A 23784-nucleotide genomic window follows, 5' to 3' on the forward strand; every position below is an offset into this window, starting at 1 on the left:
CACATTGTCCCATGGGGTAGGAGAGGTTTGTTCTATAAAGGTAAAAAAAACGAAACAAAAAAAAATTACCGATAAGTAAAAAAGTTAACGTTCAGTTAACCACCTCAGCCCCCATAGCTTAAAGGGGTTATCCGAGTTAACTTAACCTTATCTCTATGGCTTTATTTCTCCTATACATTAGTTTTCCTAAATCACTTACTGTACCTATCTTGTGCCGTTTCTCTGCTATACTAAACAGTCATGTGACCGCCCACGTCATCAGCTGTGACGTTCCGTTGACATGGAGCTCTCTGCTTGTCGGAGTGACTAAGCCATGTAAACGGAACGTCATCAGCCTTGGCCACGCCCCCACCTCTCTGCATTACAGTCCGTGCGGCTGTGAGTTGATCGCGCATGCGCGATCCTCACTTGTGCCGCGGCTACCTCCAAGTTCCTCCCTGCGGCTAATAGCTGATCGCATATGCGCGATCCTCAGGCCAGGCAAAACAAGCAATAGCTTGGGGCCCCGAACTGGTTGGGGCCCCGAGCTGGCCAAGCAGAGTAACAGTCAGAAGATCCAATGGTATAAAATATTCTAACCCCCAGGCGTTCCCATGGTGACGGGGGACGCTTGCCTGGTTAGAATATACCATCGGATCTGAGTTTTTCGAGCTCAGTGAGATCGTAAAAAACTCAAATCCGATGGTATATTCTAACCCCCAAGCGTTCCCATGGTGACAGGGACGCTTGCCTGGGGGTTAGAATATACAGGGCGCTGTAGTGAGCTCTTTACTTGGATTATTACAGGATATCTCTTACTTTGTCTTAGCTCTGTACTCCGGTAATAGCAGAGCAGGCAGTGCGGGGGGCGGCGCTCACTCACTGTCACTGACGTCACGCGCCTGCTCCTCCCACTAGGCGGAGCAGGCGCGTGACGTCAGTGAGTGAACGCCGCCTGCACTGCCTGCTGTTGTTACCGGAGCTAAGCCAAAGTAAGAGTCAGAGACTCAGAGATATCAAAATAATAAGTAAGGAGCTCAGCAATGAGAAATGAAGTGACTGATTAGTTTATTAATATACTGCTGCTGTGAGCGTCGGGGAGGGGGATCTGTGGATGGCACTGTAGGGGGATCTGTGGTCTGTGGATGGCAGGCAGTGCCATCCACAGATCCCCCTACAGTGCCATCCACAGATCCCCCCTCCCCTAAACAGTGCCATCCACACAGATCTCCCCCCTAAACAGTGCCATCCACAGATCCCCTCCCACAAATATTCATGAGGGAGAGATGAGTCATTGTTGTTACTGCTGCATGTAAACACAGCAATAACAGAACCTGGAAAAGGTGTAAGGATCGTTCTTTTTTCAAAAAATCAAGCTTGACTAATGTATATGTATATCCTGATTAATTTTGTTAGGTTTTATTTTTTTTCCCATAACTCGGATAACCCCTTTAAACACCCTGAAAGACCAGGCCACTTTTTACACTTCTGACCTACACTACTTTCACCGTTTATTGCTCGGTCATGCAACTTACCACCCAAATGAATTTTACCTCCTTTTCTTCTCACTAATAGAGCTTTCATTTGGTGGTATTTCATTGCTGCTGACATTTTTACTTTTTTTGTTATTAATTGAAATTTAACGATTTTTTTTGCAAAAAAATGACATTTTTCACTTTCAGTTGTAAAATTTTGCAAAAAAAACAACATCCATATATAAATTTTGCTCTAAATTTATTGTTCTACATGTCTTTGATAAAAAAAAAATGTTTGGGTAAAAATAAAATGGTTTGGGTAAAAGTTATAGCGTTTACAAACTATGGTACAAAAATGTGAATTTCCGCTTTTTGAAGCAGCTCTGACTTTCTGAGCACCTGTTATGTTTCCTGAGGTTCTACAATGGCCAGACAGTACAAACACCCCACAAATGACCCCATTTCGGAAAGTAGACACCCTAAGGTATTCGCTGATGGGCATAGTGAGTTCATAGAACTTTTTATTTTTTGTCACAAGTTAGCGGAAAATGATGATTTTTTTTTTTTTTTTCTTACAAAGTCTCATATTCCACTAACTTGTGACAAAAAATAAAAACTTCCATGAACTCACTATGCCCATCAGCGAATACCTTGGGGCGTCTTCTTTCCAAAATGGGGTCACTTGTGGGGTAGTTATACTGCCCTGGCATTCTAGGGGCCCAAATGTGTGGTAAGGAGTTTGAAATCAAATTCTGTAATAAATGGCGGGTGAAATCCGAAAGGTGCTCTTTGGAATGTGGGCCCCTTTGCCCACCTAGGCTGCAAAAAAGTGTCACACATGTGGTATCTCCGTATTCAGGAGAAGTTGGGGAATGTGTTTTGGGGTGTCATTTTACATATACCCATGCTGGGTGAGATAAATATCTTGGTCAAATGCCAACTTTGTATAAAAAAATGGGAAAAGTTGTCTTTTGCCAAGATATTTCTCTCACCCAGCATGGGGATATGTAAAATGACACCCCAAAACACATTCCCCAACTTCTCCTGAATACGGAGATACCACATGTGTGACACTTTTTTGCAGCCTAGGTGGGCAAAGGGGCCCATATTCCAAAGAGCACCTTTCGGATTTCACTGGTCATTTTTTACAGAATTTGATTTCAAACTCCTTACCACACATTTGGGCCCCTAGAATGCCAGGGCAGTATAACTACCCCACAAGTGACCCCATTTTGGAAAGAAGACACCCCAAGGTATTCGCTGATGGGCATAGTGAGTTCATGGAAGTTTTTATTTTTTGTCACAAGTTAGTGGAATATGAGACTTTGTAAGAAAAAAAAAAAGAAAAAAAATCATCATTTTCCACTAACTTGTGACAAAAAATAAAAAATTATAGGAACTCGCCATGCCCCTCATGGAATACCTTGGGGTGTCTTCTTTCCAAAATGGGGTCACTTGTGGGGTAGTTATACTGCCCTGGCATTCTAGGGGCCCAAATGTGTGGTAAGGAGTTTGAAATCAAATTCTGTAAAAAATGACCAGTGAAATCCGAAAGGTGCTCTTTGGAATGTGGGCCCCTTTGCCCACCTAGGCTGCAAAAAAGTGTCACACATGTGGTATCTCCGTATTCAGGAGAAGTTGGGGAATGTGTTTTGGGGTGTCATTTTACATATACCCATGCTGGGTGAGATAAATATCTTGGTCAAATGCCAACTTTGTATAAAAAAATGGGAAAAGTTGTCTTTTGCCAAGATATTTCTCTCACCCAGCATGGGTATATGTAAAATGACACCCCAAAACACATTCCCCAACTTCTCCTGAATACGGAGATACCACATGTGTGGCACTTTTTTGCAGCCTAGGTGGGCAAAGGGGCCCACATTCCAAAGAGCACCTTTTGGATTTCACTGGTCATTTTTTACAGAATTTGATTTCAAACTCCTTACCACACATTTGGGCCCCTAGAATGCCAGGGCAGTATAACTACCCCACAAGTGACCCCATTTTGGAAAGAAGACACCCCAAGGTATTCGCTGATGGGCATAGTGAGTTCATGGAAGTTTTTATTTTTTGTCACAAGTTAGTGGAATATGAGACTTTGTAAGAAAAAATAAAAAAAATCATCCTTTTCCACTAACTTGTGACAAAAAATAAAAAATTCTAGGAACTCTCCATGCCCCTCACGGAATACCTTGGGGTGTCTTCTTTCCAAAATGGGGTCACTTGTGGGGTAGTTATACTGTCCTGGCATTCTAGGGGCCCAAATGTGTGGTAAGTAGGTAAATGACCTGTGAAATCCGAAAGGTGCTCTTTGGAATGTGGGCCCCTTTGCCCACCTAGGCTGCAAAAAAAGTGTCACACATGTGGTATCTCCGTATTCAGGAGAAGTTGGGGAATGTGTTTTGGGGTGTCATTTTACATATACCCATGCTGGGTGAGAGAAATATCTTGGCAAAAGACAACTTTTCCCATTTTTTTATACAAAGTTGGCATTTGAACAAGATATTTATCTCACCCAGCATGGGTATATGTAAAATGACACCCCAAAACACATTCCCCAACTTCTCCTGAATACGGAGATACCACATGTGTGACACTTTTTTGCAGCCTAGGTGGGCAAAGGGGCCCAAATTCCTTTTAGGAGGGCATTTTTGGATACCAGACTTCTTCTCACGCTTTGGGGCCCCTAAAATGCCAGGGCAGTATAAATACCCCACATGTGACCCCATTTTGGAAAGAAGACACCCCAAGGTATTCAATGAGGGGCATGGCGAGTTCATAGAAAAAAAAAAATTTTGGCACAAGTTAGCGGAAATTGATTTTTTTCTCACAAAGTCTCCCTTTCCGCTAACTTGGGACAAAAATTTCAATCTTTCATGGACTCAATAAGCCCCTCAGCAAATACCTTGGGGTGTCTTCTTTCCAAATTGGGGTCATTTGTGGGGTGTTTGTACTGCCCTGGCATTTGAGGGTCTCCGCAATCATTACATGTATGGCCAGCATTAGGAGTTTCTGCTATTCTCCTTATATTGAGCATACGGGTAATGAGATTTTTTTTTCCGTTCAGCCTCTGGGCTGAAAGAAAAAAATGAACGGCACAGATTTTTTCATTCGCATCGATCAATGTGGATGAAAAAATCTCTGCCAAAAAAAGAAAAAGGAGGGGAAAGGCGTCTGCCAGGACAAATTTCTGGTTGAAGTGGTCTATGAGGGGCCGAATTTTGTGGAGCCGGTCAAAAGCTGGGTGGCCTCTGGGACGGGAGGTGGTGTTGTCGCTAAAATGCAGGAAACGGAGGATGGCCTCAAATCGTGCCCTAGACATAGCAGCAGAGAACATGGGCATGTGATGAATCGGGTGCGTGGACCAATATGACCGCAATTCATGCTTTTTAGTTAGACCCATGTTGAGGAGAAGGCCCAGAAAAATTGTAATTTCGGAAACTTGGACTGGTTTCCACCGGAAAGGCTGGGCATAATAGCTTCCCGGGTTGGCGGATATAAATTGTGTGGCATACCGGTTTGTCTCTGCCACGACTAAGTCCAAGAGCTCCGCAGTCAAGAACAGCTCAAAAAATCCCAGGGCCGAACCGATATGAGCCGTCTCAACCCGAACTCCAGACTGGGCGGTGAAAGGGGGAACTACAGGTGCGGCTGAAGTTGGTGACTGCCAATCAGGGTTTGCCAGCACCTCAGGGATTCTAGGGGCTCTACGGGCCTGTCTGTGCGGTGGCTGCGACGGGGTAACTATTGTACGTGCCACCGTACCAGCTTCAACTGCCCTTCTGGTGCTCGCCACGTCACCAGGTTGTACGGCAGTGCTGGTACTAGGTCCAGGGAGGGCTGCGCTGCTGGTGTATGCCTCACCACGTGATCCGGCAGCGACAGCCCCACTCTGCTGCTCTTGAAGCGGATCCTGCATAACCTGTGGTCTAGCGACACGGGGCCGGGTACGCCTGGTTCTATCAGGGACCTCCACCTCCTCGTCCGAACTTTGGGTCAGAGAGCCACTGCTTTCCACAGGTTCATATTCTGACCCGCTAGATTCGTTAGATGAGGGTTCCCATTCCTCATCCGACTGGGTCAGAATCCTGTAGGCCTCTTCAGAAGAATACCCCCTGTTTGACATTTTGGACTACTAAATTTAGGGGTATTCCCTGAGACTACCCAAGAAAAAAAGCAAACCTGTCTTACAAAGGGGAGGCTAGCGAAAAATAGCGAAGTACCGGAGACCGCTGCGGTTGATAAAAAATATCAAAACTGATTTTTTTTTATCGCCGCAGTGCGTGTAAAGTGAATGTGCAGTGATCAAAAAATATATATTTTTTGTCACTGCGGTGGGGCGGGCGTGGGTGAACGCACGTGTGGGCGACCGATCAGGCCGGATCGGGCAAACACTGCGTTTTGGGTGGAGGGCGAACTAAAGTGACACTAATACTATTATAGATCTGACCGTGATCAGTTTTGATCACTTACAGATACTATAAAAGTACAAATGCTGATTAGCGATACGCTAATCAGCGAATAAGTGACTGCGGTGCGGTGGGGTGGGCGCTAACTGACGCTAAACTACCTAACCAAGGGGCCTAAACTATCCCTAAAACCTAACAGCCAATACTAGTGAAAAAAAAAAGTGACAGTTTACACTGATCACTTTTTGTCTTTCACTAGTGATTGACAGGGGCAATCAAAGGGGTGATCAAAGGGTTAATTGGGGTGCAGGGGGGGTGATCTGGGGCTAAGGTGTAGTGTTGGTGCTACTCACTGTGATGTCTGCTCCTCTGCTGGATCCAACCGACGAAAAGGACCAGCAGAGGAGCAGACAAGCCATATAACAGATCATATTTACTAATATGATCTGTTATATGGCTTGTGATTGGATTTTTTGAAAATCGCCAGCCTGCCAGCCAATGATCGTTGCTGGCAGGCTGGTGACTAAATTGTTCTTTAAATTTTGCCGGCCCGCGATGCGCATGCGCGGGCCGGCTTTGAGCGAAATCTCGCGTCTCGCGAGATGACGCGTATATGCGTGACTCTGCGCAGCGCTGCCGCCTCCGGAACGCGATCCTGCGTTAGGCGGTCCGGAGGCGGTTAAACTACACCCCTCAAGGTATTCAAAACTGATTTTACAAACTTTGTTAACCCTTTAGGTGTTCCACAAGAATTAATGGAAAATAGAGATACAATTTTACTTTTTTGGCAGATTTTCCATTTTAATAATTTTTTTCCAGTTACAAAGCAAGGGTTAACAGCCAAACCAAACTCAGCATTTATGGCCCTGATTCTCTAGTTTACAGAAACACCCCATATGTGGTCGTAAACCGCTGTACGGGCACATGGCAGGGCGCAGAAGGAAAGGAATGCCATATGGTTTTTGGAAGGCAGGTTTTGCTGGACTAATTTTTTTGACACCATGTCCCATTTAAAGCCCCCCTGATGCACCTCTAGAGTAGAAACTCCATAAAAGTGACCCCATCTAAGAAACTACACCCCTCAAGGTATTCAAAACTGATTTTACAAACGTCGTTAACCCTTTAGGTGTTCCACAAGAATTAATGGAAAAAAGAGATACAATTTCACTTTTTTGGCAGATTTTCCATTTTAATAATTTTTTTTCCAGTTACAAAGCAAGAGTCAACAGCCAAACCAAACTCAATATTTATGGCCCTGATTCTGTAGTTTACAGAAACACCCCATATGTGGTCGTAAACTACTGTACGGGCACACGGCAGGGCGCAGAAGGAAAGGAATGCCATACGGTTTTTGGAAGGCAGATTTTGCTGGACTGTTTTTTTTTACACCATGTCCCATTTGAAGCCCCCCTGATGCACCCCTAGAGTAGAAACTCCAAAAAAGTGGCCCCATTTTAGAAACTACGGGATAGGGTGGCAGTATTGTTTGTACTAGTTTAGGGTACATATGATTTTTGGTTGCTCTATATTACACTTTTTGTGAGGCAAGATAACAAGAAATAGTTTAACGGTCGCGTACACACATACACAGGGGGAAGGGAAGTGACCACTGCGCTCCACCCTCACCCCTGGCCCTGCCTACTTGCCTCGCGAGTCCTAATGACAAGGGACAACTGGACGGCAATCCCTAGCTTGGAATAAGTGCAGGGATGACAGACAGACAAACAACAGAACGTGAATGGACCGAGTCAATACCAGGAAAGCTACAAAGTACAAATGGAGCAAGCAGAGACTAGTCAGGAGAAGCCGGGGTCATAAATACCAGGAGAGTCGTGAAGTACCAAAGGAGTCAGCAGAGGATCGTCAGGAGGAGGCCGGGGTCAGAATACCAGGAGAGCAGCAAAGTACACAAGGAGCAGGCAGAGGATCGTCAGGAATTCAGCAGGAGGTAAGTACGCCAGGAAGACAAAGTCACAGGTGGAACCTAAATTAACAGGCAACCTGTGGCCAGCAGGCTGCCTGTATTTATAGTGGGGAGTGAGGGTCATGTGACGTGGCCAGCGTCACATGACCGACAGACCAACCAGTCGAGCACCGAGTGATCAGCTCGGCGCTCAAGGCAGACTTAAGTGCAGGGGGCCTCCCAGCTAGCAAAGCCGCCCTGGGAACGAGGTCAAACACAGATCCTCGCTCCAGAAGCTAAGCAGCAGGTCTGCGGCTAATGGGAGACCGAGTGCACCTTTGGAACCCCGTTACAAATAGCTGTTTTGGCACCGTTTTTATTTTTTGTTATTTACAACAATCATCTGACAGGTTAGATCATGTGATATTTTTATAGACGAGGTTGTCACGGATGCGGCGATACCTAATATGTATACTTTTATTTTATTTATGTAAGTTTTACACAATGGATTTATTTTTAGAAGCAAAAAAAATCATCTTTTAGTGTTTCCATAGTCTGAGAGCCATAATTTTTTCAGTTTTTGGGCGATTACCTTGGGTAGGGTATGATTTTTGCGGGATGAGATGACGGTTTTATTGGCACTATTTTGGGGTGCGTGTGACTTTTTGATCGCTTGCTATTACACTTTTTGTGATGTAAGGTGACCAAAAATCGTTTATTTAACAGTTTTTATTTTTTATTTTTTACGGTGTTCATCTGAGGGGTTAGGTCATGTGATATTTTTATAGAGCCGGACGAACGCGGCGATACCAAATATGTATACTTTTTTTTTATTTATGTAAGTTTTACACAATAACAGCTTTTTTAAAACAAAAAAAATTATGTTTTAGTGTCTCCATATTCTGAGCCATAGTTTTTTTTAATTTTTTGGGCGATTGTCTCAGGTAGGGGCTCATTTTTTGCGGGATGAGGTGACAGTTAGATTGGTACTATTTTGGTGGGCAAACGCCTTTTTGATCGCTTGCTGTTGTACTTTTTGTGATGTAAGGTGACAAAAAAATGGTTTATTTAGTACAGTTTTTATTTTTTACGGTGGTCATCTGAGGGGTTAGGTCATGTGATATGTTTATAGAGCCGGTCGATACAGACGCGGCGATACCTAATATGTATACTTTTTTTTTTTTTTCCTATTTTTTACCAATTTTTTTAAACTTTATTTGGGGAAAATGAAGTTTTTGTTTATTTTTACTTGAAACTTAATTTTTTGGGGGGAAAACTTTATTTTTTCAACTTTTTTTTTCACTTAACTTTTTGTCCCACTTTGGGACTTGAACTTTTGGGGGTCTAATCCTTTACAATGCATTCCAATACTTCTGTATTGGAATGCATTGGCTGTATGAGTAATACTGTGTGTATTACTCATACAGCTTCTGGCCTGTGAGATCCAGGGGGCTGGATCTCACAGGCTCTCCACCGGAAGGCAGCGCGATGCCTTCCTTAGACATCGCGCTGCCTTCCATGCCATCGGGTCCCCACTACAGCCGCATGGGGACCTGATGGCACCGCTACACGCCACCGCAAACCGCAGGTCTGATTTGATTTGAGCAGGCACCGAGTTCCGATCACCGCCTGCCGTGGGTCCTTAAGGGGTTAAGCAGACTGGAATTGTCTATTGTTGTGACTTAGATGAAGATCAGATCACATTTTATGACAAATTTGTGCAGAAATCCATAAAATTCCAAAGGGTTCACATACTTTTTCTTGCAACTGTATAGTGATCGGGAAGTCAGGCAATGGTAATAAAAATGTTTCTGCCTTCACCAACAACTGTTCCCCGCTCCTAAAGCTGCACAATCACCGGGCAGATGCAGACTCATCAAGGACATTCAGAGTTACATGCGGACCCGCCAGACGTTTTAAAGGCCAAACAAAATGGCTGAGCTTGCATCTCTGTTGGAGCTACTGTTGCAGATTCAGTCACAAGATGCTACTTTTTCCAGGAGAATGATGGACATTATCAGGGGCATAGGCAGATCTCACAGTGCCCCACAACAAAACTTAGTATGCCTCCCTCCACCTAGTTTCCCAGTATGAATGAGTCAAAGCAATGCAGAATGCAAAGTGCAACACCTCAGAATTCTGACAAAGAAAATCACCCTTCCTCTAACCCATTCCAACTTCAGTGGTGGAACATGTGGAAGAGGTGCTTCATAAATATGAGGTTCATTCTGAACACCATATTTCTCTATGTCTATGTATTTACATCAGACAACTGGCATAAACATAAACCTCATGTCTACCGTCATATAGTATAGTATAAAACTGTCCACCACTAGGGGGAGCTCAGTGCATAGGAATAATTACCATTGATTTCAGTGGAAGCTATCAATAATTTCTTTGCACTGAGTTCTCTCCTGGTGGCTGCTGATCAAAAATACAATAAATCTAGCTTGGGAACAGAAGCTGTTCAGCGTCAGGCCCCCTCCTCACGGGCGCCATAGGAGTCGGTTGGTCTGCCCCTATGGTATATATGCCACTAGACTCCTTGATGGAACTGACGGACTCCATTGTAAGGCAGTGAAGTCCTTCAGGTGCTGTTGTGTCCCTTTTAACGAGGACCAGGACAGAAATGTGGCATAAAACACTATATGTGGTACTTACGATTGCCACTGTATGTAGTAGCAATTGCCAAATGTAATGAAAAGGTTTTGGAGAACACTTACTCAACTGCAGCTTTAACTGTGCCACTTCCTCCTCCAAATCCTGTACACGCGCTGAGCTCTGCTTCTCCAGATCCCGGTGCTGCCGTGTCATTTCTAAAGAGTAAAAAAACACTGTAAAGTCTCTCTAAACATTAGGTGCCATTTTTACAGACATAATAATAATAATAATAATAATAACTTGCATGGTGTGCGCTTAGTCTTTGTATAGAGGCACATGGTGTGCGCTTAGTCTTTGTATAGAGGCACATGGTGTGTGCTTAGTCTTTGTATAGAGGCACATGGTGTGCGCTTAGTCTTTGTATAGAGGCACATGGTGTGTGCTTAGTCTTTGTATGGAGGTACACCGTGTGTGCTTAGTCTTTGTATAGAGGCACATGGTGTGTGCTTAGTCTTTGTATGGAGGTACACAGTGTGTGCTTAGTCTTTGTATGGAGGCACATGGTGTGTGCTTAGTCTTTGTATGGAGGTACATGGTGTGTGCTTAGTCTTTGTATGGAGGTACACGGTGTGTGCTTAGTCTTTGTATGGAGGTACACCGTGTGTGCTTAGTCTTTGTATAGAGGCACATGGTGTGTGCTTAGTCTTTGTATGGAGGTACACAGTGTGTGCTTAGTCTTTGTATGGAGGCACATGGTGTGTGCTTAGTCTTTGTATGGAGGTACATGGTGTGTGCTTAGTCTTTGTATGGAGGTACACGGTGTGTGCTTAGTCTTTGTATAGAGGCACATGGTGTGCGCTTAGTCTTTGTATGGAGGTACATGGTGTGCGCTTAGTCTTTGTATGGAGGTACACCGTGTGTGCTTAGTCTTTGTATGGAGGTACATGGTGTGCGCTTAGTCTTTGTATGGAGGTACACCGTGTGTGCTTAGTCTTTGTATAGAGGCACATGGTGTGTGCTTAGTCTTTGTATGGAGGCACATGGTGTGTGCTTAGTCTTTGTATGGAGGTACATGGTGTGTGCTTAGTCTTTGTATGGAGGCACATGGTGTGTGCTTAGTCTTTGTATGGAGGTACACGGTGTGTGCTTAGTCTTTGTATGGAGGCACATGGTGTGTGCTTAGTCTTTGTATGGAGGTACACGGTGTGTGCTTAGTCTTTGTATGGAGGCACATGGTGTGTGCTTAGTCTTTGTATGGAGGCACATGGTGTGTGCTTAGTCTTTGTATAGAGGCACATGGTGTGTGCTTAGTCTTTGTATGGAGGTACATGGTGTGTGCTTAGTCTTTGTATGGAGGTACACAGTGTGTGCTTAGTCTTTGTATGGAGGCACATGGTGTGTGCTTAGTCTTTGTATGGAGGTACATGGTGTGTGCTTAGTCTTTGTATGGAGGTACACGGTGTGTGCTTAGTCTTTGTATAGAGGCACATGGTGTGCGCTTAGTCTTTGTATGGAGGTACATGGTGTGCGCTTAGTCTTTGTATGGAGGTACACGGTGTGTGCTTAGTCTTTGTATAGAGGCACATGGTGTGTGCTTAGTCTTTGTATGGAGGCACATGGTGTGTGCTTAGTCTTTGTATGGAGGTACATGGTGTGTGCTTAGTCTTTGTATGGAGGCACATGGTGTGTGCTTAGTCTTTGTATGGAGGTACACGGTGTGTGCTTAGTCTTTGTATGGAGGCACATGGTGTGTGCTTAGTCTTTGTATGGAGGTACACGGTGTGTGCTTAGTCTTTGTATGGAGGCACATGGTGTGTGCTTAGTCTTTGTATGGAGGCACATGGTGTGTGCTTAGTCTTTGTATAGAGGCACATGGTGTGTGCTTAGTCTTTGTATGGAGGTACACCGTGTGTGCTTAGTCTTTGTATAGAGGCACATGGTGTGTGCTTAGTCTTTGTATGGAGGTACATGGTGTGTGCTTAGTCTTTGTATGGAGGTACATGGTGTGTGCTTAGTCTTTGTATGGAGGTACACGGTGTGTGCTTAGTCTTTGTATGGAGGCACATGGTGTGTGCTTAGTCTTTGTATAGAGGCACATGGTGTGTGCTTAGTCTTTGTATGGAGGTACACCGTGTGTGCTTAGTCTTTGTATAGAGGCACATGGTGTGTGCTTAGTCTTTGTATGGAGGCACATGGTGTGTGCTTAGTCTTTGTATGGAGGCACATGGTGTGTGCTTAGTCTTTGTATAGAGGCACATGGTGTGTGCTTAGTCTTTGTATGGAGGTACACCGTGTGTGCTTAGTCTTTGTATAGAGGCACATGGTGTGTGCTTAGTCTTTGTATGGAGGCACATGGTGTGTGCTTAGTCTTTGTATGGAGGTACATGGTGTGTGCTTAGTCTTTGTATGGAGGTACACGGTGTGTGCTTAGTCTTTGTATAGAGGCACATGGTGTGCGCTTAGTCTTTGTATGGAGGTACATGGTGTGCGCTTAGTCTTTGTATGGAGGTACACGGTGTGTGCTTAGTCTTTGTATGGAGGCACATGGTGTGTGCTTAGTCTTTGTATGGAGGTACATGGTGTGTGCTTAGTCTTTGTATGGAGGCACATGGTGTGTGCTTAGTCTTTGTATGGAGGTACACGGTGTGTGCTTAGTCTTTGTATGGAGGCACATGGTGTGTGCTTAGTCTTTGTATGGAGGTACACGGTGTGTGCTTAGTCTTTGTATAGAGGCACATGGTGTGTGCTTAGTCTTTGTATAGAGGTACGTGGTGTGTGCTTAGTCTTTGTATGGAGGTACATGGTGTGTGCTTAGTCTTTGTATGGAGGTACACGGTGTGTGCTTAGTCTTAGTATGGAGGTATACGGTGTGTGCTTAGTCTTTGTATGGAGGTACATGGTGTGTGCTTAGTCTTTGTATGGAGGCACACGGTGTGTGCTTAGTCTTTGTATGGAGGTACACAGTGTGTGCTTAGTCTTTGTATGGAGGTAGGTGGTGTGTGCTTAGTCTTTGTATGGAGGTACGTGGTGTGACTACAGGTCTGTGTTATGGGTCAGTACTGTCATGCAGCTTGCCATCATTTTCTTCCCATGCGGTCTGTGCCCTTACCATTATATATGGCCTGTTTTTCATCTCTTTCGTCTTGTATATCTTCTTGCAGCTCTTGCAGTTTCCCATGTAGTTCATACTTGCGCTGTTGCACCTGCCGTGTCACTTGCTTCTGTAACGCTGAGAATATACACGTGTTGGATGGTTTGAATGGTAGATCATGAACAATAGGCATCAAAAAGATCGCTCTGCATAAATGATTACTGCTACTCGGTGACGTTATACAATCGGATGACACAAGTAGGTAGCAACGACATTGTATAAGGCATGATGCACGTGTTTGAGCAGCGGGTACTCTGTGTGGCCCTGAAGAAAGATTTGTCGGGTGCCATATATCAGTGATATTCTCTCCGGGAAGGCAAGGCGTTATGGCAGTATAACAGTGGAGCATGCCATGGTTATTGTATGAAATGTGAGTGTATGAAGGTACTGTACTGCTCCATGCAGAATGGAGCCATAATTGCCATGTGCATGAGATGTAAAGTAAAAAAAGAAAAGCAGTGGTGCACATTTATTATACCCCATACACTAGCTTTCTGCCATCAGTATTGAGTAGCTCCAGTACGAGTTGAGCACTTGAGTTCGCTCATTGCATAGCATGAGGTCAGAAGTCCTGATACTCATAAGCACCCGGCTCTTGCTATAGGAAGAGAGCGGTCACTCGGGAGAGAGGAGAGCCGAGAGTTCATGAATATGAGGGCTCCCTTGTGCATCTTTTGTATTGAGCAGACCCCAACACTTGGCTTGTGCTACTCAATACAGATTTTAGCAAAAGGACTGGATCAATTTAAGTATGTGACTCAGTATTTTGCACAGGGTATTCGTCACCAGTTTATGATGGTGCCATAAAACTGGTGACAGGTTTCATTTAAAATTAAAATACGGTACCTTTTATTTGTCCTAGTTATGTACACAAAGCATGGGCAAATATAAGGAAGAAGTAAAAGGTGCAGGTGACGAAGGAAGCTCGATAGCAGAGCATAGAAGAGTCCGGTGAGACTTACCAAGGTGGTCTTGTAAAACGTCTACCTCAAGAGTTGCCTTACGAAACCGTTCTTCCACTGAGCCTAAAGGAAGAGAGCAGAAACATCGCACGTCAGATGGTTACCACGTACCACCGGGCTGAAAGCATCTAAAATAAACTTTTTGTTTAAGGGCACGTCCAGCGACATACAAAGTTGTTTGGATGATTTTTATATATAAATTAATAGTACATACTAATATAGTTAATCCTGAAACAGTCGTTTCCGATTTCAGACTGCTTTCTGCAGAAGTGTAGCTTACTGACATAGGCCTCTTTCAGTGTCCAGCGCTGAGTGGAACTTTCTCGCTTCACAGGACCACACGGCATTATAATGATTAGTAATACAGTGTGTCTCTGCCTGACTTTGAAAATACTGAATTGTACTGACATATTGCTCTCAGTGTAAGGGCTCATGCACATGAACGTATTTTCTTTCCGTGTCCGTTCCTTTTTTGTTTGCAGAACCATTCATTTCAATGGGTCCGCAAAAAAAAATGGAAGTTACTCCGTGTGCATTCCGTTTCCGTATGTCCGTATTTCCGTTCCGCAAAAGAATAGAACATGTCCTATTATTGTCCGCATTACAGACAAGGATAGGACTGTTCTATTAGTGGCCAGCTGTATCATTCTGCAAAATACGGAATGCACACGACCACTGTCTGTGTTTTGCGGATCAGTTTTTTGTAGACCGCTAAATACATACAGTCGTGTCCATAAGCCCTAATTCAGTAGATGCAAGGTTGGACAGAGACACACAGAATTATAAATCATTAGAATGCCTTGTGGTCCTGTGAAATAAGCAGTGTCCATAATGGGAAATCACGCTCCAACATGGCGCATGCTCTCCACACAGGACACGCGTATCTGAAAAAGACCATACATAGAGAGCTCCTCCGGCTATCTGTGTTATGGGGACATGATGAAAGGTCTGTCTGTCTTACACAGTTCTTTAGCTAAGCCAGCTACTTCTCCATTGTGGCTGATCAGAGACAAAGAAGGGGTAAGTAGACATAACTATAAAAATGTGATGGGAGTCAGAATATGGCGATGTAAAAAAAAACAACTTTTAATTCAAAGTTTTTATTATTTTTTCAGTATTAAAACCTACACATATGCGGTATCATTGCAGTCGTACTGACCCAGAGAATGAAGAGCACAGGTCAGTTTTGTCGCATAGGGAACACCGTAAGGACAAAACTTGTAACAGTGTGGCGGAATTGCATTGTTTCCCCAAATCCACCCCGTTTTAGAAAAAAATGTTCTGCTTCCCACCACATTGTATGTCATATTAAATAGCAGCATTAGAAAGTACAACTTGTCCCGCAAAAAACAAGCCCTATGTGAACGGAAAAATAAAAAAGTTATGGCTCTGAGAAGAAAAATTAAAACGCAAAAATGAAAAAACATTCGGCATCCAAGGGGTTAACATCCAGTTTTCTGTCCTTCCTTTAGATTTATCATTTGTCAAGCAATAAACAAAGGTCTAGTGGACGCACCTGGGTATAATAACACACAAAAAAGTCTACCTAGAGAAGAATGTCACACAGTGTATGCTGCACAGTACCTGTCCCAGCCTTCGACTTCTTCACTTTCTTTTTCCTTTGTGACTTTGCCTTCAGTTTTGGTGGCATTTCTGCAAAAGACAGCGATACGAAGTTACAGATTGACTTCTATTATTATTCAGCATGTGCTGCAAACCTTGCCTGCTGCTTGTAGACAGACATTGCTAAAGAGATGAACGTGGAAAAATACATGGATTCTAAAAAATTCTGCAAAATTCACAACAAATCCACGGAAAAATTTGCATGTGTCCTTATTAGTGATAGCCTCCGTCCGGGTGTCAGTCATCTGATGGTCTTTATTAGTGACAGCCTCTGTCCGGGTGTCAGTCATCTGATGGACTTTATTAGTGACAGCCTCCGTCCAGGTGTCAGTCATCTGATGGACTTTATTAGTGACAGCCTCCGTCCAGGTGTCAGTCATCTGATGGTCTTTATTAGTGACAGCCTCCGTCCGGGTGTCAGTCATCTAATGGTCTTTATTAGTGACAGCCTCCGTCCAGGTGTCACTTATCTAATAGTGTTTATTAGTGACAGCCTCTGTCCGGGGGTCAGTCATCTAATGGGCTTTATTAGTGACAGCCTCTGTCCGGGTGTCAGTCATCTGATGGTCTTTATTAGTGACAGCCTCTGTCCGGGTGTCAGTCATCTAATGGTCTTTATTACATCAAGGAAGCACTACGTATACTATCAGATACTGAATACTATCAACTGTTGGAGGGTAACTCCCTGACGTAGCATCAACTAGATTTCAAAACCCTTATTAACTCTGCATCTCACATTCTCAGTAAGAAAGAGCTCAGATACATTCACATTACGGATCCAGCTATTGCCATCTTTTATCATTTACCCAAAATCCACAAAAATACCATCAGCCCACCAGGTCGGCCTATTATCTCAGGCATCTCCTCACTCACCTGCAACTTATCCCATTACGTCGACATTTTTTTTTTACAAAAATATGTAGTCCAGTGACCTTCATACCTACAAGACTCCACCACTTTGATAGAGTTATTACAAAATGTCAAATGGAAAGCCACGTACCACTCGTGAACTCTGGATGTGACGTCTCTATATTCAAACATCCAACTGTCACAACCAGACAGCTGAGAAGCTCTGACAGGAGCCTTCCAGATCCTCCTCCTTGAGTTTCTTTGTTTTGGTTTCAGTTCCTCATCTCGCTAGTCTATCTCAGCTGTCATGCAGTTGGACTGATTGCTTCCCTTTAAGTTCCTCCCCATAATGCAGTAGTGTGTGGCTTATACAACTTCCTGGAGTGTGTGTGCATGCTGTTCCTATTTCCCAGTCCTCTGCAAGATAAGTGCTGTTCCTTTATTTGTGATTTTCTGTCTGCTGGATCTCAGGAGACCCTGACTCCCTCCGTGTCTAGTGTAGGGAGCCGGTGGTCGTGTCCCCTCACTATTGTAGGGTCTTCAGGTATTAGATAGCCGAGGTACGTGGATATGCGCCCATCCACCTTTGGGGTGTTCGCATAGGCTGAGCAGTCAGGGAGAGTGGCAGGTCTCATGCAGGGGTCTCCCTTTTGTTCCTTAGTTGTGGATCCAGTGAGTCATTGATATTATTGCATTGTCTTGTTTCCTGTACACCATCCGTGACATTATAAGCCGCCAAAACCGTCTCAAGCATGGATCCAGTTTCACTTTTGGCTGAACGCTTCCAGGGTCTTTCATTGGAGGTAGCTGATCTCCGTAAGACTTTTTCTCAGTTTCAAGTGACCGGTTCAGCTTGCGTTCATGGAGTTTGTTCTGAGCCTAAGATCTCGCTCCCGGATACGTTCTCCGGGGGTAGTGAGTATTTTGTGCGTTTTAGAGAGGCTTGCAAACTCCATTTTCGCCTTCTTCCCCATTCCTCTGGTGATGAGGAACGGAGGGTGGGGATCATTATATCGCTGCTCAGGGGTAACGCTCAGTCCTGGGCCTTTTCGCTGCCGGAGGGGGCACGGCCCCTCCGTTCAGTGTTTGAATTCTTTTTAGCCCTGGGTCAGATATATGATGATCCGGATCGTATTGCTCTGGCTGAGTCTAGACTACGTCTGTTATGCCAGGGTAAACAATCCGCAGAGATATACTGCTCAGAATTTCGGAGATGGGCAGCTGATACTGGTTGGAATGATGCTGCACTCCGAAGTCAATTTTGCCATGGTCTTTCAGAGGGATTGAAAGATGCATTTGCCTTTCATGAGAGACCTACCTCCTTGGATTCTGCTATGTCTCAGGCCGTTCGTATTGACAGGCGTCTTAGAAAGAGAGGGGAGAGATCTCTCCTTCCTGTCATACTCAGTCCCGGGACAGTGCAGCGGTCTCATTCTGTACGCAGGGGTCTCAGTCGCTGTCAGCCCCTTCTGAGCAGGAGCCCATGCAGCTGGGGTTGATTACCTCTGACAATAGAAGATTCAGCCCGCATGGGAGGGTTTGTTTTTGTTGTGGAGGTATAAATCATTTGGCAAATGTTTGTCCCTCTAGGAGATTCAGGCAGTCTTCTGGGAGTAATAAAGAAACAAAAAGGAAAAAATCTTTTAAAAATGTTCCGTCTGTTACTATTGGCAGGGTTGAGGCGGAAATTGAAGGTTTTCCGTTTGCTTGTAGTTCCCGTTTTGTCCTGCCTGCTAGGGTGGCGCTAGAGAGCAAGAGCATTTTTTGTGAGATTTTTGTGGATAGTGGAGCAGCTGTCAATCTCATTGATAATCAATTTGCAATAACTCATGGTTTCCAGGTATGCACTTTGGGAAAGGATATTCCTGTTTTTGCTATTGATTCCGCTCCACTTTCTCAGAAATCATTAAAGGGCATAGTTCACAATATCCGTTTAATTGTGAGTGATGCTCATGTTGAGGATGTGTCATGTTTCGTCCTTAGCGGCTTGCCTACTCCTCTAGTGTTGGGGCTACCCTGGCTCACTAAACATAACCCCACCATTGATTGGCAAGCGAGGCAAATAAATGGTTGGAGTGACTTTTGCAGAGAGAATTGCCTCATGACATCTGTTTCTGAGGTTTCTACTAAGACTGTACCACCTTTCCTCTCTGAATTTTCGGATGTCTTCTCTGAGAGTGGAGTTCAGGATTTGCCTCCGCACAGGGAGTACGATTGCCCTATTAATCTCATCCCAGGCGCCAAGCTGCCTAAATCTCGTTTATACAATCTTTCCCAACCTGAGAGGGTCGCTATGCGTGCTTATATCTCTGAGAGTCTGAGAAAAGGACACATACGACCCTCGAAGTCACCTGTTGCCGCTGGTTTTTTCTTTGTTAAGAAAAAAGATGGTTCTTTAAGACCTTGTCTGGATTTCAGGGAGCTGAACCGTATCACGATTCGTGACCCTTATCCGCTTCCTCTGATCCCGGACCTGTTTAACCAGGTTGTTGGGGCTAAAGTTTTTTACAAATTAGACCTAAGAGGGGCACACAACCTGGTCAGGGTCAGAGAAGGAGACGAATGGAAGCCGGCTCTCAATACCCCTGAGGGCCATTTTGAGAATTTGGTTATGCCTTTTGGTTTGATGAATGCCCCAGCCGTTTTTCAGCATTTCGTGAACAGCATTTTTTATCATTTAATGGGAAAATTTGTATTAGTGTATTTGGATGACATTTTGATTTTTTCTCCTGATTTCAAGACTCATAAGGAACACTTACGTCAGGTCTTGCTCATCCTGCGGGAGAATAAATTATACGCGAAACTGGAAAAATGTGTGTTTGCGGTTCCAGAAATTCAATTTCTGGGGTTTCTTCTCTCCGCTTCTGGTTTTCGCATGGACCCCGAGAAGGTCCGCGCTGTGCTTGAGTGGGAGCTTCCTGAGAATCAGAAGGCGCTAATGCGTTTTTTGGGCTTTGCCAATTATTACAGGAAATTTATTTAGAATTATTCCTCTGTTGTTAAACCACTCACTGATATGACCAGAAAGGGGGTAGATTTTTCTTCCTGGTCGGTAGAGGCGCGTAAGGCCTTTTCTAATATCAAGGAGAGTTTTGCTTCCGCTCCCATCCTGGTACAACCTGATATTTCGTTACCCTTCACAGTTGAGGTTGATGCTTCTGAGGTAGGGGTGGGTGCGGTCTTGTCTCAGGGTTCCTCTCCTGCCAAATGGCAACCGTGTGCCTTTTTCTCAAAGAAACTCTCCTCCGCAGAGAGAAATTATGATGTGGGAGATAGGGAATTGTTGGCCATCAAGTTGGCTTTTGAGGAATGGCGCCATTGGCTAGAGGGAGCCAGACACCCTATTACCGTGTTTACTGACCATAAAAATCTGGCCTACTTGGAGTCAGCCAAGCGTCTGAACCCGAAACAGGCCAGATGGTCTTTGTTCTTTTCAAGGTTTAATTTTGTTGTCACGTTCCGCCCTGGGGTTAAGAATGTGAAGGCAGATGCCCTGTCACGTTGTTTTCCGGGAGGTGGGAATTTTGAAGACCCGGGTCCCATTTTGGCTGAAGGTGTGGTGGTCTCTGCTCTTTTTCCTGAATTGGAGGCAGAGGTGCAGGCGGCCCAGTCAGAGGCTCCCGATCTGTGTCCTCCTGGGAGGTTGTTTGTGCCTCTCGCTTTGAGACACAAGATTTTTAAGGAACACTACGATACGGTCCTTGCTGGGCACCCGGGGGCAAGAGCCACACTGGATCTCATCGCTCGGAGATTCTGGTGGCCTGCGCTTCGTAAGTCGGTTGAGGGTTTTGTGGCAGCTTGCGAGACTTGCGCTCGTGCCAAAGTCCCTCATTCACGGCCATCAGGTCCTCCTCTTCCCTTACCCATTCCTTCCCGTCCTTGGACACATCTGTCCATGGACTTCATAACGGACTTGCCTTGTTCCTCGGGGAAGACTGTGATTCTGGTGGTGGTGGACCGTTTTAGCAAAATGGTGCATTTCATCCCTTTTCCTGGTTTGCCCAATGCTAAGACGCTGGCGCAGGCATTTATTGACCACATTGTCAAATTGCATGGTATTCCTTCAGACATAGTCTCTGATAGGGGCACACAGTTTGTTTCCAGATCCTGGAAGGCTTTCTGTTCTCGCTTGGGGGTTCGGTTGTCATTCTCTTCTGCTTTCCACCCGCAGTCGAATGGCCAGACAGAGCACGTCAATCAGAATCTGGAGACATATCTGCGCTGTTTTGTGGCGGAGAATCAGGAGGATTGGTGTTCTTTTTTGTCCCTTGCTGAGTTTGCTTTAAATAACCGTCGTCAGGAGTCCTCTGATAAGTCACCATTTTTTGGTGCATATGGGTTTCATCCGCAGTTTGGGACTTTCTCGGGAGAGGGGTCTTCTGGTTTACCTGATGAGGACAGATTCTCCTCGTCTTTGTCATCTATTTGGCAAAAGATTCAGGATAATCTAAAGAGCATGAGTGAGAGATATAAGCGTGTGGCAGATTAGAGACGTGTGCCTGGTCCGGACCTGAATGTTGGTGATCTGGTGTGGTTGTCTACCAAAAATATCAAATTGAAGGTTCCCTCCTGGAAGTTGGGTCCTAGGTTTATTGGGCCTTACAAGATCCTGTCTGTCATCAATCCTGTTGCCTACCGTCTTGATCTTCCTCAGACTTGGAAGATCCATAATGTTTTTCATAAGTCCTTATTGAAACCTTATGTTCAACCTATTGTACCCTCGCCTTTGCCTCCTCCTCCGATTATGGTTGATGGAAATCTTGAATTTCAGGTCTCTAGGATTGTAGATTCTCGTCTTGTCCGCGGTTCCCTCCAGTACCTCGTTCATTGGGAGGGTTATGGTCCTGAGGAGAGGATGTGGGTCCCAGTGACGGACATTAAGGCCACTCGTCTCATCAGGGCTTTCCATAGGTCCCATCCTGAGAAGGTGGGCTCTGAGTGTCCGGAGTCCACTCGTAGAGGGAGGGGTACTGTCACAACCAGACAGCTGAGAAGCTCTGACAGGAGCCTTCCAGATCCTCCTCCTTGAGTTTCTTTGTTTTGGTTTCAGTTCCTCATCTCGTTAGTCTATCTCAGCTGTCATGCAGTTGGACTGATTGCTTCCCTTTAAGTTCCTCCCCATAATGCAGTAGTGTGCGGCTTATACAACTTCCTGGAGTGTGTGTGCATGCTGTTCCTATTTCCCAGTCCTCTGCAAGATAAGTGCTGTTCCTTTATTTGTGATTTTCTGTCTGCTGGATTTCAGGAGACCCTGACTCCCTCCGTGTCTAGTGTAGGGAGCCGGTGGTCGTGTCCCCTCACTATTGTAGGGTCTTCAGGTATTAGATAGCCGAGGTACGTGGATATGCGCCCATCCACCTTTGGGGTGTTCGCATAGGCTGAGCAGTCAGGGAGAGTGGCAGGTCTCATGCAGGGGTCTCCCTTTTGTTCCTTAGTTGTGGATCCAGTGAGTCATTGATATTATTGCATTGTCTTGTTTCCTGTACACCATCCGTGACACCAACACGACCGGGGCATCAATTGCACAAAATGTTTTCTTGATAAAGATAGCATGATGCCGCCAGACCTAAAAACCTTCATCTTGAGAAGCATTCATTTCATCCTTACCCATAATGTATTCAAGTTTGAGGACACCCTGTACCTCTAGACCAAAGGTACCGCAATGGGTTCGCGTTTCGCGACCTTATTCATGGGTGCATTTGAAGATACCTTCATTTACAATTCTCAATACTGGACAAGCAACATTATATTCTACCGTCGCTCCATCGACGAATTGGTCTTCATATGGGACGGTGACCCAACCTCAATCGATGGCTTCACGGAGCACCTCAATTCCACCGACTGGGGAATCACTTTTTCGGGTACCCATAACAAATCCTCAGCAGAATATCTGGATCTTGAACTAAAGGCTGATAGTGGAAGAACCACCACCTGAACCTTCTCTAAAAAAGTTGACTAACAGCTACTTAGATTTTTATAGCGAACATCACAAGAAGTGGAAAACTAACATCCCCTTCAGCCAATTCAAGCGGATAAGACGCAACTGTTCCGATGACAGCGACTTAATTTCCCAGAGGTTTCTGCAAAAAAGCTACCCCCCCCTAGAATTATTGATGCCGCCTTCAACAGAGCCCGGACTCTCACACAGGAGGATTGTCTAGAACTGAAAACAGAGACCGGTAATTCCACCAAGGGCAAAACCACAAAATAATACAATACTAATTTTATAACCACCTATAACAGCAACCACAACGCCATCAGAGAGATTCTCTCCAAACATTGGTACATTTTGAAAGGTGACCCCTTCTTGAACGGCAGTCTACCCAATGGACCTCCCCTTACATTCAGAAGGGCCCAAACCCTCAGGAACTTACTTGCACCCAGCAAATTGAGACAACAACCGGAACAAGTCAACACAATGGGCAGCACTAGACCACCAGGACGCTACAGATGCAACCAACCTAAGTGCCTCTGCTGCAGGTCCCTTAATACCGCTACTTCTTTTTGCGGCTCCAATGGTGACACCTTCCCGATTAAAGAACATCTGGATTGTGGATCCACCAATATCATTTATCTAATGTGATGCCCATGTGGCCTTCAGTACATAGGGAGCACCATACAGACGCTCCGCAATAGGCTGAACAAGCATAGATCAAACGTAAAAAAGAAATTCACACAACACAGCGTCTCCAGACTCGCTACAATTCACCGGCAAGGCTTCTTTTTCGGGTTTACCGTAACCCTCATAGAGCAAGTCAGAACCAACGGTTACAATATCATCCAGACATTGAGAAGACGGGAAATGTTCTGGAAATACAAGATGAACTGCCTG

General features: G+C 44.9%; 1 protein-coding gene across 1 annotated transcript in view; it reads right to left on the minus strand.

The window, feature by feature from the left end:
• The window catches only part of CCDC153 (coiled-coil domain containing 153), a 51302-nt gene that overhangs the window by 21441 nt on the left and 6077 nt on the right, over nt 1-23784 (minus strand). The window contains exons 2-5 of the mRNA XM_040424985.1: nt 16065-16133; nt 14481-14543; nt 13477-13596; nt 10490-10582 (exon numbers count right to left, since the gene is read on the minus strand). Coding sequence (XP_040280919.1) covers nt 10490-10582; nt 13477-13596; nt 14481-14543; nt 16065-16131 — 343 coding nt within the window. The 5' untranslated portion in view covers nt 16132-16133. The remainder of the gene's footprint in view (nt 1-10489; nt 10583-13476; nt 13597-14480; nt 14544-16064; nt 16134-23784) is intronic.

Source organism: Bufo bufo, chromosome 1 (genome assembly GCF_905171765.1).
Source record: "Bufo bufo chromosome 1, aBufBuf1.1, whole genome shotgun sequence".
In the NCBI taxonomy this organism is placed as follows: Eukaryota; Metazoa; Chordata; class Amphibia; order Anura; family Bufonidae; genus Bufo; species Bufo bufo.